Source organism: Gossypium raimondii, chromosome 3 (genome assembly GCF_025698545.1).
Source record: "Gossypium raimondii isolate GPD5lz chromosome 3, ASM2569854v1, whole genome shotgun sequence".
NCBI classification, from domain to species: Eukaryota; Viridiplantae; Streptophyta; class Magnoliopsida; order Malvales; family Malvaceae; genus Gossypium; species Gossypium raimondii.
In genome coordinates this window covers 21,325,281-21,341,097 of record NC_068567.1, presented here as the reverse complement: position 1 = coordinate 21,341,097, position 15,817 = coordinate 21,325,281, and the positions used below count along the sequence as shown (strand labels likewise).

General features: G+C 34.2%; 3 protein-coding genes across 6 annotated transcripts; 2 read left to right on the top strand and 1 right to left on the bottom strand.

The window, feature by feature from the left end:
* Positions 1-547: 547 nt before the first annotated feature.
* Positions 548-6,821, top strand: LOC105793849 (1,4-alpha-glucan-branching enzyme 1, chloroplastic/amyloplastic). 2 transcript variants are annotated; one of them, XM_012622708.2, is made up of 15 exons: positions 548-743; positions 874-975; positions 1,150-1,360; positions 1,498-1,567; positions 1,644-1,913; positions 2,257-3,163; positions 3,519-3,635; positions 3,889-3,951; positions 4,235-4,342; positions 4,760-4,861; positions 5,289-5,356; positions 5,510-5,591; positions 5,869-5,985; positions 6,194-6,313; positions 6,391-6,821. In XM_012622708.2, exons 1-15 carry the CDS (start codon positions 660-662, stop codon positions 6,526-6,528), a joined length of 2,559 nt encoding a protein of 852 aa, XP_012478162.1. In that variant the 5' UTR covers positions 548-659; the 3' UTR covers positions 6,529-6,821. The 2 variants fall into 2 exon arrangements, with proteins under 2 accessions (XP_012478162.1, XP_012478161.1); XM_012622707.2 differs by having other exon boundaries at positions 549-743; positions 6,402-6,821.
* A 615-nt stretch (positions 6,822-7,436) lies between these two features.
* Positions 7,437-10,340, top strand: LOC105793850 (dolichol-phosphate mannosyltransferase subunit 1). Of its 3 annotated transcripts, XR_008194336.1 has the most exons (10): positions 7,437-7,768; positions 8,517-8,616; positions 8,718-8,751; positions 8,827-8,903; positions 8,998-9,023; positions 9,119-9,283; positions 9,375-9,489; positions 9,694-9,754; positions 9,879-9,912; positions 10,049-10,340. XR_008194336.1 is itself a non-coding variant. In XM_012622709.2 (8 exons), exons 1-8 carry the CDS (start codon positions 7,674-7,676, stop codon positions 10,151-10,153), a joined length of 717 nt encoding a protein of 238 aa, XP_012478163.1. In that variant the 5' UTR covers positions 7,439-7,673; the 3' UTR covers positions 10,154-10,340. The 3 variants fall into 3 exon arrangements, 1 of the variants encoding a protein (XP_012478163.1); XR_008194335.1 differs by having other exon boundaries at positions 9,694-9,912; XM_012622709.2 differs by lacking the exons at positions 9,694-9,754; positions 9,879-9,912 and having other exon boundaries at positions 7,439-7,768.
* Positions 10,341-10,959: 619 nt separating this feature from the next.
* Positions 10,960-11,867, bottom strand: LOC105793851 (uncharacterized). The gene is made up of 2 exons (XM_012622711.2): positions 11,673-11,867; positions 10,960-11,592 (listed from the first exon to the last, which is right to left on the bottom strand). The coding sequence occupies exons 1-2, from the start codon at positions 11,782-11,784 to the stop codon at positions 11,108-11,110; spliced, it is 597 nt and encodes a 198-aa protein (XP_012478165.1). The 5' UTR covers positions 11,785-11,867; the 3' UTR covers positions 10,960-11,107.
* Between the last annotated feature and the right edge of the window lie 3,950 nt (positions 11,868-15,817).

The window sequence follows — 15,817 nt, the reverse complement described above, 5'->3', positions numbered from 1 at the left end:
TATGGTTTTTTTATTTGCACTATCTGCATCAATCGAAAGCTCTCTTCCCCTTTCTCTTCTACAATTTAGTTTTTTTTATGAAACAACTTTAGACATCACGAATCTACGAACCAAAATTCAAATAATTTTTTCTCTAATCTTCAACATTGATCATCAGATCAACTCAAATAAAATGTATGTTCTTCTACTCGTCGATGGGTATTGATCTATTCTACTGATCATCGAATAGTCACTTGGAGCTCATGGCGGAACTTCAAAAAAAAAAAACTTTACAGCCTCATGACTTAAATAAAATTTTTTTCAATAGTTCAATGACTTAAACTAAAATTTTTGAATAGTTAAGTGAACACATTGTTACTTTTTTAGTTAAATGATCAAAATAAAAATTTACCTATAATTTAGTGACTTATGATGTAGTTTACCCATAAGAAAAAAAATTAAAACTAATTGCTTATTATACGTTAAAAAAACCAACGGCCTAGATTTTATTGATGGAGACTTCCACATAAATTAATCAATTAATAAATAAGGGATTGGCGCTACTGCCAATCAATTGTGTTATGCTTTGCCTTCTGTTTAAACCAAACTTTGCTTGAAGGGAAAAATGGAACTGAGCTGAGAGAACTTTGAGGGGCTGAATCTTGCTTGGACTGGCAAAGATGCTGGGTTCGTTGAGTCTTCTCGTAGCAACGCCTTTTGCTTTTCGTTCTTTCTCACCTTCATCTAACAACAATCGCTCTTTGGTAATTGTTATTCGAACTTTTCTTCTTCTTCTTCTTCTTCTTGTTTTTACTCAAATTTCTTAAAACTAGACAATTTGCATGACGTTCTACTCCTTCCTTCCATAGCCGTTAAACTTGCTTGTATTTCCAGAGTTCAGGAACTAATCATCAAATTGCTAAACAACTGGCCACTGAATCCGGACGTGGATCCCAAAAATTGCTTCGGCGACATGTATTTCCAGTTTATCGAAGGGTATGATTTCCGTTTTCAATTCTTTTATGTGCTTGATTTTATTTTTCATGAATGCTAGTCCTAATTAGCCCTTGTGAAGATATTCCTCGCACATTGATGATGGTATTTTGGTGTTATCAAATATAAGTATTTTGGCGGTTGATTACATCATCTCTGCTCAACTTTCCCCTCCAGGTCAGTTATGGTTCTCCAATATCAGCTGTTATGATTGATGATAGTTCAACAATTACAACCTCCGAGGAAAACACGCAAAACATTGGTATCTTGGATATTGATTCTGCCCTCCGACCGTTTAAAGATCACTTTCAATATAGAATTAAGAAATTTGTGGATCAGAAAAATCTCTTTGAAAATTATGAGGGAGGCTTGGAGGAATTTGCAAAAGGTCATTCCAACGCTATTCGCTTCTTAATTTTCTTTTCTCAAAGGCTACTTCAATGATGAAATTGCTTGCTAGGTAGTAAATTCAATATTTTATATGTGAATGTTCAAACGAAATCCGTCTTTTACCCTCTTCTGTAGGTTATTTGAGATTTGGATTTAACAGAGAAGAGGATGGAATTGTCTACCGTGAGTGGGCTCCTGCTGCTCAGTAAGTTTTTGGTTTCTGAAACACAATTTTACTCAAAGTAATTGATTTCTTAGCTAGAGTCTTTTCCTTCATGAAGGGAAGCTCAAGTTGTTGGAGACTTTAACGGATGGGATGGTTCCAACCACAAGATGGAAAAAAATGAATTTGGCGTTTGGAGTATTAAAATTCCGGATTCTGAGGGAAATCCTGCTATTCCTCATAATTCAAGAGTCAAGTTCCGATTCAAGCATGGTGATGGAGTTTGGGTAGACAGAATTCCTGCTTGGATTAAGTATGCCATTGTAGACCCTACCAGATTTGGAGCACCATATGATGGTGTGCATTGGGATCCTCCACCTTCAGAAAGGTGCAATTTCCGCACATTTTATGTGATATATTTTGATACTGATGATATGATACATTAAAAGTAGAAGAAATATATATAGTCAACAACTGTGTCGTGTCTTGGCCAAAAAAAAAAAAAACTACTGTGTGGTCCAGGGTTTTGGACCTAGTTGTATTTGTGTGTGTGTGTTTTAAATCCAGAATTTAGGAACCGTTTATTAAGATAAGTTTGATATTGCTTGAGATTAAAAACTTGCTGCCACATCCACTGCAGTTCCAACAAAGTTGAATTGATGCTGATTTTCTACTTTTAATTTGTGATTGAGAAAATTGTCCTTCTAATGTATTTTTCATTGTTAATGCAGGTATGAATTTAAGTACCCCCGTCCTCCAAAACCTAAAGCCCCAAGAATATATGAAGCGCATGTTGGAATGAGTAGCTCAGAACCACGTATTAATTCATACAGAGAATTTGCTGATGATGTTTTACCCCGTATTCAGGCAAATAACTATAATACCGTACAATTGATGGCTGTAATGGAGCATTCCTACTATGCGTCATTTGGATACCATGTAACGAACTTTTTTTCTGTAAGCAGTAGATCTGGAACTCCTGAGGACCTCAAATATTTAATTGATAAAGCTCACAGCTTAGGTCTACGGGTCTTAATGGATGTTGTTCACAGTCATGCAAGTAACAATGTGACTGATGGACTTAATGGCTTTGATGTTGGCCAAAGTTCCCAGGAATCGTATTTTCACACTGGAGAAAGAGGTTACCACAAGTTATGGGATAGTCGACTGTTCAATTATGGTAATTGGGAAGTCCTTCGCTTCCTTCTTTCAAACTTGAGGTGGTGGCTTGAGGAGTTCAAATTTGATGGGTTTAGGTTTGATGGAGTGACTTCCATGTTGTATCATCACCATGGTATCAACATGCCATTCACAGGGGATTACAATGAGTATTTCAGTGAGGCAACTGATGTTGATGCTGTTGTTTATTTAATGCTGGCCAATTCTCTGATAAACAACATCTTGCCAGATGCGACTGTAATTGCTGAAGATGTTTCTGGTATGCCTGGACTTGGTAGGCCAGTCTCTGAAGGGGGAATTGGGTTTGACTACCGCCTGGCTATGGCCATCCCTGACAAGTGGATTGATTACTTGAAGAATAAGAATGATGAAGAGTGGTCAATGATGGACTTATCCTGTAGCTTGACAAATCGGAGATACACTGAGAAGTGTATATCCTATGCTGAGAGTCACGATCAGGTATAGAAAGTGAGGAATTACTTTTCTGATCAATTTATTTCTAAATTTAGTTAAATAATTTCTTTAGGGAAACTTCTCCTCCTTTGGAATTTGTTTTTCTCACTTTCGAATGATTACAGAAGAGATGAGACATAAAGAAAGCTTGATTAATAAAATGTTTTCTATCCTCTTCCTTTTCTCCTCTATCCCTAAGCAAAGCCCGAGAGGATTTAAATCTTAAATGGTTAATATCATAGCTGATCCCCTGGCCTGAATCTGATACTGTATTTGCACTTCTTAATGTTCCCTTTTCTTTTAATGTTTGTATATTTTGTCATGTTTTGTGCTTCTTGGATATAACTCTTGTTTGGTGCAGTCTATCGTAGGTGACAAGACAATAGCATTTTTCCTAATGGATAAAGAAATGTACTCTGGCATGTCATGTTTAACAGATGCTTCTCCTACCATTGACCGAGGGATTGCACTTCACAAGGTTGGTGCTAGCTCAAATGTTAGAGGCTTCTCTCCTGTTTCCTTTATGTCTTGCCATGTTGATGGAATTACCGCCACCATGAATCTATGTGTGCATGCCTTGTTCTGAAAACCAGAAAATATGGAACTTCAATTATTTTATTCCGCCTTCATATTTTGAGTCTGCATAGATCATTTTCTTTATTCAGTCATTATTTTCATTGCTTCTCTCTCACTCTTAACTTTTTTTCTTTTATTTAAAATTTCCTTTGCAGATGATACATTTTATTACTATGGCATTAGGAGGAGAGGGCTACCTTAATTTTATGGGAAATGAGGTAAACATTCTGGCTCAACTGTGCATACTGGAGAGTAATCAAGATTTTATTTAGGTGGATATTAGAGAAAATATCATGTCTAGGAAAAGGAGATTTTTCAGTGCTATGATTTTATCAGTATGAACCAATGAATATCTGTGAAGGCCCTTTAAGTCAAAAGGACATGAAAATAATAAAGGGGTGATAGGCTATATCTGCCTAGGGGGCAATTTTCTGATATAAGGGTTTGTTTTCTCTTTTAACAAATAAGGTTACTAGATATATCTTCTGCTTGTTTGTACAGTTTGGACATCCTGAATGGATTGACTTTCCAAGAGAAGGCAATGGGTGGAGTTATGAAAAGTGCAGAAGGCAGTGGACCCTGGTGGATACCGATCACTTAAGATACAAGGTCAATGGTCATTTTATTAAGAATTTGTTAAAATTTCTATTCTGTATTCCATCCTTGACCCATCTCCTTATCCTTTTCCAGCTAAGATTTGAACATTTTGGCATAAGCTAGTAAATATGTGCCAAGAGACCGATTCAATTTCTTTCTACCTTTTCATTTCAATAACATAATGCTAAGATCCGCATCAAAATCCAAGTTGAAAGGTCAAGAATTTAGTTGAACATGGACCATTGTTTGCCATTTGGTGATCATTTTGGAAATGCTCACCTGCTTTTTTAACTTTGAAGGCATCTGTATAATCTATTTACAGACTGAAATTTCTTTTGTATTAATCATTATTGTATCTTTTTTATCTCTCTCCATTGAGGAGCTATGCAATATTTACATAAAATTTTCCCTTTGCATTTGGTTTTGCAGTTCATGAATGCATTTGATAGAGCTATGAATGCACTTGATGATAAATTTTCATTCCTTTCATCGACAAAACAGATAGTGAGCTGCACTGATGAAGAAAACAAGGTAAATCTACAATGGTAGTTGAGTGGTTAGTGTAAGACCATTGCAGCTGTCGATCTAATTCAGGATGCAAAATACATGCACATATGACAGTCAAAAGTTGTTAACCGTTTTAGGATTGAATTTTTATTTTTAGAATTAATAAATTGTTTATTTATCAATCTTTTATGGCTATCCAAAAACTAAAAGATTGCAATAGCAAGTAAACAAGATTATTGTTTCCTTTTGAGTTTCAAGTACGTATGGTAATAAAATGGAAGGTTTCTTGCTATGTCATCATGCTAGTCTAATTTTTCTTTCTTCATTTTACCTCCAATGGGATAGAGATAATGGCACCATACCCTTGTTTAGTTCTCTGCCGTATAACATTCCATTGCCATGTTTTAACCCCTTCAGTTTTGGCGGATGCATTAATGGTTTCTTGATTTAGGTTATCGTCTTTGAGAGGGGAGATCTCGTTTTCGTGTTCAACTTTCATCCAGAAAATACGTATGATGGGTATGTATGCTTCAAGTTATGAAAATTTGTATTTATTTGTGTTTGTACAAGGAGCCATTTACGGCTAGAAACTGATCTACTTATCTATATATGCTAGAAAGAAATTACTTGTACCCTAAAACTCTTCAACTAACTATTGTGTGAAACATGCAGGTACAAAGTGGGGTGTGACTTGCCAGGGAAGTATAGAGTTGCCCTGGATAGTGATGCTTGGGAATTTGGTGGGCATGGAAGAGTAAGGAACTCCTGCTATTGTTGTTATTCTTTCCTTTTGCTATTGCTGAAAGAGTTGTGTTTTTATCTTGGCTTGATTTCTGGCAATTGGGAATTCACAGTACTAATTTCATGAATTTTCGTGGGACTTTAAAACAAAATGTTGATTGTTGCCTTGGGTCTGGGAGTGGCCTGTCTACCTGGCAACTAATGAAGCAATAGCATCTAAAGCCTCTCTTTGTTAGTCATCTATGAATTGTTTTCTCTCCTGGTAATGCTAAAATTAATCAATCTTGTAGGTGGGTCATGATGTGGACCATTTTACATCCCCAGAAGGGATTCCAGGTGTACCTGAAACTAATTTCAACAACCGCCCTAATTCTTTCAAAGTACTCTCACCAGCTCGCACATGTGTGGTATGATTATCACTTCCTGGGCTTCCTGATTATATTATATCATATCATCCATCACAGACCATGCTTGGCATTGATAGTTGTGTATATTTATTGTTGTGCACTTAGGCTTATTATAGATTTCCAACCTTATATGGTATCATGGACATCGAATCTCCGCCTGTATCTAGGGTCAACATGGACTGACAGATTTCTTACAAATTTTCCACAGGTTTATTATAAAGTGGATGAAAGTGTAGAAGAAACTAATGGTATCAATGTAATTAGTGTCAGTGAGACATTAGAAATGGATGCATCAAAGCAGAAGAATGCTGAGGAATCGGCTATCTTGGTAGGTGATATAATCTGTGGCTGTTTATATGGGCCCTGAGCCTAGGAATGAAAACTTGAACTGACAGATTGTTTAAGATTCTCCCCAGGTTGATCATGGAGATAAAGAAAATCCACAAGAAACTACTGACCGTGACACCTCCAGTTTCGATGAGGAATTGCAAAAAGATGGAGCAAAGCAGGAAAGTATTGAAGAACCAGCAGCTTCTGTGCTAGACAAAAAGATTGTGGGAAGTAAGTTAGATGAGCCGGAAGTGGAAGAGATGGAGGACAGAACCCCGGACGACTAAGCTTTTCGGCTCCTGCGCCAACCCTATGCGTAATAAGTGCTGGTTTTTGTTTTGTGAATAATAATGATAATAATAATAATAATTTGAGGAATGAGTAAGCAGGGGATTTAGTTTTGTTTGCAGTTTGTAAATTGTATGTAGACAACAACAGTATAGTCTGCTTAATTACTAGTTATTGCATCGAAATTCCCATGTCTGATCATGAGATTTCAACTTCAACGCTATGAGCTGAAATACTTCAATAAAACAAAGGTTAAAATATTAAATAAAATAAATAAATAAAACCCTGCACTTTACTAGTTTATTTATATAAATATGTATACTTTGTATACACTTAACTAAATCCTTAACCAACTTGTAAGTGGCAGAAGTATTATAAGTATTAAGGAATTCATTTGCCCTTTTTCCTCTACCTAAAAATAGGTAAATTAATTCTTGTATATTAAATTAAAGAATAAATTAATTTTTTAGTAAATTTTTGTACATTTATAACGCTAACAATTGGTGTAGTGATGGAATAATCAAAAGATCCGTTTACTTTTTGATTTAATGTACAGAATCAATTTATCCATATTTTAAGTGGAAGAATAAATATAATCAGACTTTTAATACAAAAATTTCCCTAATACTTTTAGCCTTGTAAATCTTTTTCACTTTTTAGTTATATCTAAAATAAATCCTTAATCTTTAATTTATACCTAAATAAACTTTCATTTGAAATAAAAAGTTGCCGTTATTTGGACCAGATAGGATTCTGCAAACTTTGAGTAAAATTCGAGGGATTTTTAGTATTTTAACCAATAAAAAATTCTCATTTAGCATTTTATTCTTTTGCAGCATTGTAGCTCAATTATGGGAGTCCGGCTATGAGATTAACCGAGTTGGTACCTTCTCGGTTGAAGCGGCCTGCTTTGTTCCTAGGCCTTAGCCCAATTTCAAGGTAGTCTAGCAAGCAAAAGTCAGCATCCCGATTCATCGTTGAAAAATTCAAATGAGAAATGAGTCAGCGAAACAAAAGAACACACAGAAAATAAAGATTTAGGCCAAGGTATTTACACAGAAGAAGAAAAAATGGAGCAGAAGAACAAGTACAGCATAATAGTACCTACTTACAACGAGCGCCTCAACATTGCTCTCATCGTCTATCTCATCTTCAAACATCTCCGGTATTTCTCCCAACTTCAATTCTCTCTCCTTTTTAAATTTTTTTTTTCTTTGATCGCTGAACTCTTAATTTTAGTATTTTTAACGTGCTCTATCGAGATCTGATTACATATCTCAAATTCGTGCTCTTTCTTCTGCCCCTCTTGTATTCATCGAGTTTATAAGTGGCGTCCCGTTCAGTATTTTCATTTTATGCAAATGATTTGAATTGGATAATGAGTATACATAAATATGACAATACTGTCATATTTAGTTTCTGTTTTCTGGAATAAATAAATTATCCGGCAATATATTGAAGCGCCTGTTGTTTTTACATAACTCTACACTTTCCCCCCGGATTTGGTGCCTATGCATATGAATTAATTATACACTTAAACAGCCTTGTGAAATTAAACCGTAGGAGTTTAATCAATGATCCTATTTTTTGTCCTTTTAGTAGTATTCTTCTAGTCTTCGTAAATTCAAGTGGCTATATGTTAAAACTTCTCAAATTTTGATGTTCTTGGGGCCAAAGTTTTCACTACAAATCAGTACATTATTTGAATTAGTTTCCACCTTTCCCACTATGCCATTGCTTTGTGTCTGTCATGGGGCATAAAGGATTTATTTTCATATAAAATTAATGACAATGTAACTGGCCTAACACTCGCGAGATAAGTGTACCTACCTTAAAAACCTTTCCTCTTATACTGTGGTAGTTTGCAATATCTGTCATATTTATGTAACTACTTGTGATATTGCCTGGAGTAGGGATGTAGATTTTGAAATAATTGTTGTGGATGATGGGAGCCCTGATGGTACTCAGGAAGTTGTGAAACAACTGCAGAAACTGTATGGTGAAGATCGTATTGTAAGTTCCATTCTCATCTACCTTCAAAATTGGATCTATATGTAATCCGTTTTGCTGATCAATTCCTGTGCACCTCTGCTTCTGTTTCCTTACTGTTACAGCTATTGAGACCTAGACCTAAGAAGCTTGGATTGGGTAAGTAAGACCTATTCCCTTTCAGGAGTAATAGGTGGAGCTAACCTTTGGGTTGTTATCGGTTTCAACTTTCAGGAACAGCTTACATTCACGGTTTGAAGCATGCTTCTGGAAATTTTGTTGTAATCATGGATGCTGATCTGTCACATCATGTAAGTATGATTGTGTTTCTTTATGCCTCTTCTACCGGTTAAATCCATTCACTTGTTTTCTATAATGTAAGATATCTTCAATCTTGTTTTGCAGCCAAAATATTTGCCATGCTTCATCAAGTGAGAAATCTTTTGGTTAACAACCCTTTTAAGGTTCATAATTGCGTCTAGTTTACTCAAATCTTTGTACTATTTTGGCCTGTGACATCTTATAGGAAGCAGTCTGAAACTGGTGCCAGCATAGTTACCGGAACACGATATGTCAAAGGTGGTGGCGTGCATGGATGGAGTCTGATGCGCAAGCTAACAAGTAGGGGAGCCAATGTTCTTGCACAAACTCTTTTGTGGCCTGGTGTATCAGACTTAACTGGCTCTTTCAGGTATGTAAGAACTGATTTCAAGAAGTGACCATTTCAGACTGTCATAGGCTCGTAGCTTTATTGCTGACAATTCTTTTTCCTTCTATTGAAGGCTTTATAAGAAATCAGTGCTTGAAGATGTCATTAGCTCCTGTGTTAGCAAGGGATATGTATTTCAAATGGAGATGATTGTTAGGGCTTCAAGAAAAGGTTATCACATTGAAGAGGTATAACTAATTTCTTAGTTGCATTCTTATGAAGACAGATAGTCCAACTTCAAATGAACTGTTTTTATCATTGACTAGTTCACTTGGTTGTCAGCTTCGACAACTAACTTGGATGCTGATCACTTGTAGTCAGATTATTCTTTCAACTATATCTCTGCAAAGACGACTTTCATATTTTTCTTTGTCAATTGGATTTCATTATAGGGAGCATCATAAACTCTTCCACTTGCCAGTCGTGTGTGGGTTTCAAGTTGATTGGGAAAAGGTCTAGGATTCAATCCCTGTGTCTATAAACCCCTTCCCCATGATCCCATTGTAATGTAATGTAATTGCTTACTTGTATATATAAACTCTTCCACTTAGTTATGTTATGTCTTGTGTTGAACCAGATTGTACAGATATTTTCTACATTGGAGTTTGCTCGTATGGTTTTGGTTTTCTTCCTGTCCCTTCTTTAAGTCTTATAAGATTTGCAGTTCGTACATCAATAAGCCGTGCAGCTAAACAACTTATTTAATCCTTTGCATTTTCATTGATTTTGACTTTCTACCATTTACAGGTTCCAATAACTTTTGTTGATAGAGTGTTCGGAAGTTCAAAGCTTGGTGGATCAGAAATTATAGAGTATCTTAAAGGCCTTTCATATCTTTTGGTCACAACATGAGCCCTGAGATTGGCCGCGTAAGCTTTGCAGCGAACAATTTTTATGGCTTAGCTCTTACAAGTTCCTTTGTATCCTGACTTTTTGATGGCTAATGTAGTTGGTATTTTGCTACTGGATTGAAGATGTTATTCAATGGAATTGAAGATGCAAAACCTAGGGGATTGCATTTTACAGGCTTAACAACAAACTTTCTTCAGCTGTGTTTAGTAGTGTTTTGTAGAAGTATTTTTGACATGAAAACCACTTTTGAAGCAAAAAAAGAATGCTAAACAAGCAATTTTGAAGAAAAAAATTGATTTTTTTCAAAAGCACTATTCTCGTAGAAGTTAAAATTTTTAATTTTTTTCTTTCAAAAGTATTTTGACAGTTTCATTACGTTTTACCGCTCCAACACATAATACTTTCCTCTTTGATTAATTGTTTAAAAATATTTAAATTTTATTTTCATATATTAAAATATTAACAATAAATTATTTTTATATTATTATTAAAATATTATAATATTAACTAATTTTAACATTATTTAAATGTTTATTTATTACATTATAGCACTATGCTTAACATGGATATTTTTTTTATTAAAAACACTTTTTAACAATAATATTTAACACTTAAATCTTAAACCTCAAAACCACTTTTTCGAAGGACTTTTTAAGAGCACTTAAAAAACAATGCCAAACTAGTCCTTGTTATATTTGCCGGTTATTGTTATTTCTGGTTAGTTTTTGGGTTATTGAGGAATGAGATGCAAATCCCCTAAGCTATTATTATTGCTCAGTCGTCAAGGATCAGCTGAAAGAAATTAGTGAATGAATAGAGGATAACATTTGAGCATCTGTTCATATTCAAATATTGAGAAACAAACATCTGGTAGAGCAACCAGAAGGAAACATAGTTTGGAGATGAAAAAAAATCTATGGTTGATATTCAAATGCTTGAATAGAATCCCAAATTTCAGAGCTTACCAGCTCTTGTTTTCTTTTGAGTGGCAGTGACAGAGACAGGGAGAGGAGGCTTCTTATTCTCTTTGTTCATGCTTCGGAGCAGGTACCTTGGTGTCTGAATCTCCACCGACTTCCTCAAGCTCTCCAGCTTCTTAGACGACCCTCTTCTTTTTGATGATTCAACCGTTACTCCAAGATGGTGCCCAGTCTTTGATTCATTCTGGGTTTCGCCTTTCTTCGTCTTAAGCCTCTCGTTTCTTCTCGCCGAGTATTCCTCGTAAAACCGACCTCTCTCGAACACTGGACAAGAATTGGTGACGCTGAGAACAGTCTTCTTGCCTAAACCAGCGGCTTCCGTTTCCCCATTTCCAAGTTCATCTCTAACCGTCCGAGCCAAAACTCGTAACTCACAAGAAATAGAGCGGTACTCGGGTCGAATCTCGGATTCTTCAATGCCCCAAGTAAGAATCGGCTTCTGGGATCTCGTTAAAGAACCTTTAACAAAAAAGGAACAAATAAGATGAAATGAAATGAAAACTATTAATGGTTTATAATAAAAGAAAAGAAAAAAGAACCTGGAGGGGTTTGCAGGGAGGCAGAGTTTGATGGAAGGGAGCGACGGGGTCGTAGGCGGATAGGCGATTTAGCAGCAAGTGGAGGTTTACTATCATATTTCATCTTCGACATGATTCAAAGATATCTTTTCTTTTTTTCCCTTGCAGAAAAGAAAATGCACAGATTCAGAGAGAAACAGGGTATTGACCAAAACTTTATAACTTGTTTAAAATTTAAATTTTCGGTGGGGACTGGAGCGTTTCAAACGGTCATATTCTATTATCTCATCTGACGGTCAACAATTAATTTGGATTCTTTCTCAGTTACCATTTTGATTACAATTACAATTTACGTTTAATATATATTTGCATTGGTTTAGCATTTCATATAAAAACGGTGGAATTTTTTAATTCCACTTTAAAAGTTGTCCTGTGTCATATTTTTATATTTTAATTATTTTATTATATTTTATAAGATATTTGTCATCATTTTAATTTTATTTATGAAGTCTAAAAATTCCACCAATAATATATCATATATTTTTCTATTAATATTTAATACAAGAACTCAAAACACTTTTTCTTGATTTTTTTTCAATTCAGCACATAAATTTAACTATTTTTGTTTACATATAACTTAATAAAATTTATTTATTTATATATATAATAACTCAACAAAAGTTAGACAAATTGCTCTCAATATTATTGAACATATACGGTTAATTTAATTACTAGGTAGCAAAATCCTAATGCATAAAAATAAAGAATTTAAAATTTTTAAATGCTAATTAGTTTAAATAAATTAAATTCATATAATTTATTTTCTTTTGTCGTTTTTTTTTCTCACTCCTCGCTTCTTCTCTTCCTTCTCTTTTCTCACTCTTCCAAAGATTAATAGTTTTTGTTTTTGATTTTCAATGTTAAATTTTGTTTGAACATTTCAAAATGAATGAATTTGACCATTTGGTCACGTCTTGAGATCGCTAGAACAAAATTCATTTAAAATTTGAATTTAAGAGTCTGAGGTCTTGAGACATATTTGTATAGTTTCAAGAGAATTGGTCTTTGTCATTTGTCTCGAAACAAAAGAACATCGAAGTTAGATAGTTTCAAGACAGTAACCCCTTGTCTTAAGACATTAAAACGTCGAAGCAAAATTAGGAAAATCGGGGGGGGGGGGAGGATTGGCCTCCAGACCTAGTCATGATACATAAAAAATCTTGCCTCTATACACAAAATGCAGTGTCCTGAAACATGCTAACTTCAAAGCTAAAAATTTCAAAATAATTTATGACTTGTCTCGAGACACGAAAACCCCTATCTCGAGACATAAGTTTGAATTTTGACATTTGAGTTTGGATTTGAGTCCTAATAACATATCATAACCTTATAATTAGATGAAATAGAGTATTATATACTACGAATGCATGTAAATGATTTTATTAAAGGATTTATTGGTTATGCTATTGAAATTATGTCGAATTAGTTTGAGTTGCTTCAACAACGTAATGTGGTGTCACATACTCGAATTCGATAATCGGGTCGAGTATGAGGTCTCACAGAACTTGTAAGCTTATCGAAAGGGATAAAACTCATATGGTTTAAGTGGATCTACAAGAAGAAAAGAAATACATATGGAAAAGTGGAAAGTTATAAGGCTAAACTTATAGCAAAATGGTATACTCAGAAAGAAGGTATCGATTATGAAGAAACATTCTCTCCAGTTGTCATGCTCAAGTCAATCTGTATATTGTTATCCATTGTGACGACTCTTAATTACGATATCTGACAAATGGATGTCAAGATAGCATTCTTGAACGAATATCTTGAAGAAAGCATCTATATATGATGCAACCCACCAAATATATAACTAAAGGAAATGTATATAAAGTTTGCAATCTACTTAGATCCATATATAGACTTAAGCAAGCATCCCACTTATGGAATCAAAGTTTTGATCACTTGATCAAAACTTTTGGATTTAAGCAAAATGTAGATGAACCTTGTGTTTATAAATGTATTAGGGATGAAAAGGTGATATTTCTCATTTTATATGTCGATGACATTCTACTAAATGGAAACGGTGTAGTGACATTATCATCGGTTAAATTGTGGTTAACTCAACAATTTATCATGAATGACTTGGGAGAAGCTAACTTCGTTCTAGGAATTCGAATCCTAAATGATCGAAAAAAACAAAGCGATGCCATAATCACAAGTTTTATTCATAGACAAGATATTGGAATGTTATGCAATGATCGATTCAAAGAAGGGAACTTAACCTTCTATATCAAGTTTTCATCTTTCTTTGGAAGTGTCCTAAGACAATCAAAGAAAAAGTACACATAAGAAAGGTTCTTTATGCTTCGACAATAAGAAGTCTCATGTATGCTATGTTATGCACACGTCCAAATATATGTTTCGTAATAAGGTTGGGGAGTCGATATCAAACAAATCTCGATCTAAGAAACTAAGAAGTATTTAAGCATATACTCAAGTATTTACGGAGAACAATGGATTATATGCTTGTGTTTTTCGGAGGAGATCTTGCTCATATCAGTTATACCGATTTTGACTTCCAAATGTGTCGAGTTGTGTCTTTCTCCTAGGTGGCAGGTCCATAGTATGGAGCAGTGTCAAGTAAAGTTGTACTACTTACTCTATTATGGAAGCCGAATATGTGGCTACTTCTGAGCCAAAAAAAGAAGCAATATGGCTTTGAAAGTTCCTTCCAGATCTTGAAGTAGTTCCTAGTATGAAAAAAACTATCACACAGTATTATGATAACTGTGCAACAATAGCAAACACCAAGGAAACCAAAAACTGTAAGAGGACAAGGCATATTGATAAAAAGTATCACATCATAAGGGAAGTAAAAGCAGACAGAGCAATGGATGTAGTCGAAGTCGCATCTGAAGACAACCTTGCGGACCTATTTACCAAGACTCCATTAGTTAAGAGTTTTGAGAAACATGTAGAAGGCAAGGGAATGCGAAATATAACTCATCTACTTCACTAGGGCAAATGAGAGACTATTGGATCTAGTGACCTAAGTGTAGTATATTCGTTTTGTATACTTATATTTTTCAAACAAATTGGTTTAATAAAAATATCCGTTAAATAGATTAATATCCTTTGTACATTGTCCTAAATATTTTTGCACGCAAAGAAAAATGGAAGAAAATACTTACACAATTATGACAAGGTCATTGGACGAACACTGATTATGGAGCTTTCATAATGGTATGTAACTAGGGAGAGCTTAGTCTCGATACTATAGAGGAATGACTTCGTGATTGAATAAGTTTATAATTAATATGCAAAAAGCTGGAACTTAATTATAAATTATTTTATCCCTTATTATATATGTCCAATTGGTCCTTTCACTAGCTCGTTGAAACCATAAATGGATTGAATGTAGAACCAAATGAACATAAATGTTTGCAAATGATGAAGTTAGAGAAATAGGTTGCAATTACATATGAATGTATTTTCTCACTAAGTATAGAAATGACTTGAGAATTAATTTAATATTTTGAATTATTATTTAATTAATTATAATTAAATAATTAAATTTCAAAATTAAAATTAAATTAATTAGTCATTATGAATTCATTGAATATGGAAATTAAATATATTTCCTCATAGATTATTTTACGATAAAGTTGTCAAGACTCTAATGTAATTAGAATTGGGTTGAGAAAATTATTTAATTGAGAAATTAGTTTAGTTAATTTAATTAATCAAATAAATAATATTTAATTCTGGGAAATAGAAAACAAATATTCAGTTGGATTAAATTATAAAGTGTTGGGTCAAAGTTTAGGAAACATATATAATTGGATTCAATACATGAAAGGCCCAATTTCCCTCCTATGACATGTGAGGGACAACAATCCTAAGGGGATTTAAGAGCATGTGTCACCCCCCTCTCTCCTAGTTGGAGTAAGGGAGTTTTTTTATTTAATAAATAGTATTTGTGTAAGTCTTGGTAAACTAGGATTCTCACATATCTCGCTATAAATAGATGACACTAGTAGAGCTACTAACACAAGTTTTCATCTATCACTATTTTGTGAGAAAGTAATGTGAATTTATTTTTTTAGAATAAATTCTACTTTCTAGGATTTACGATTTTTACCAGTTTCTAGTGAGAAAATTACTTT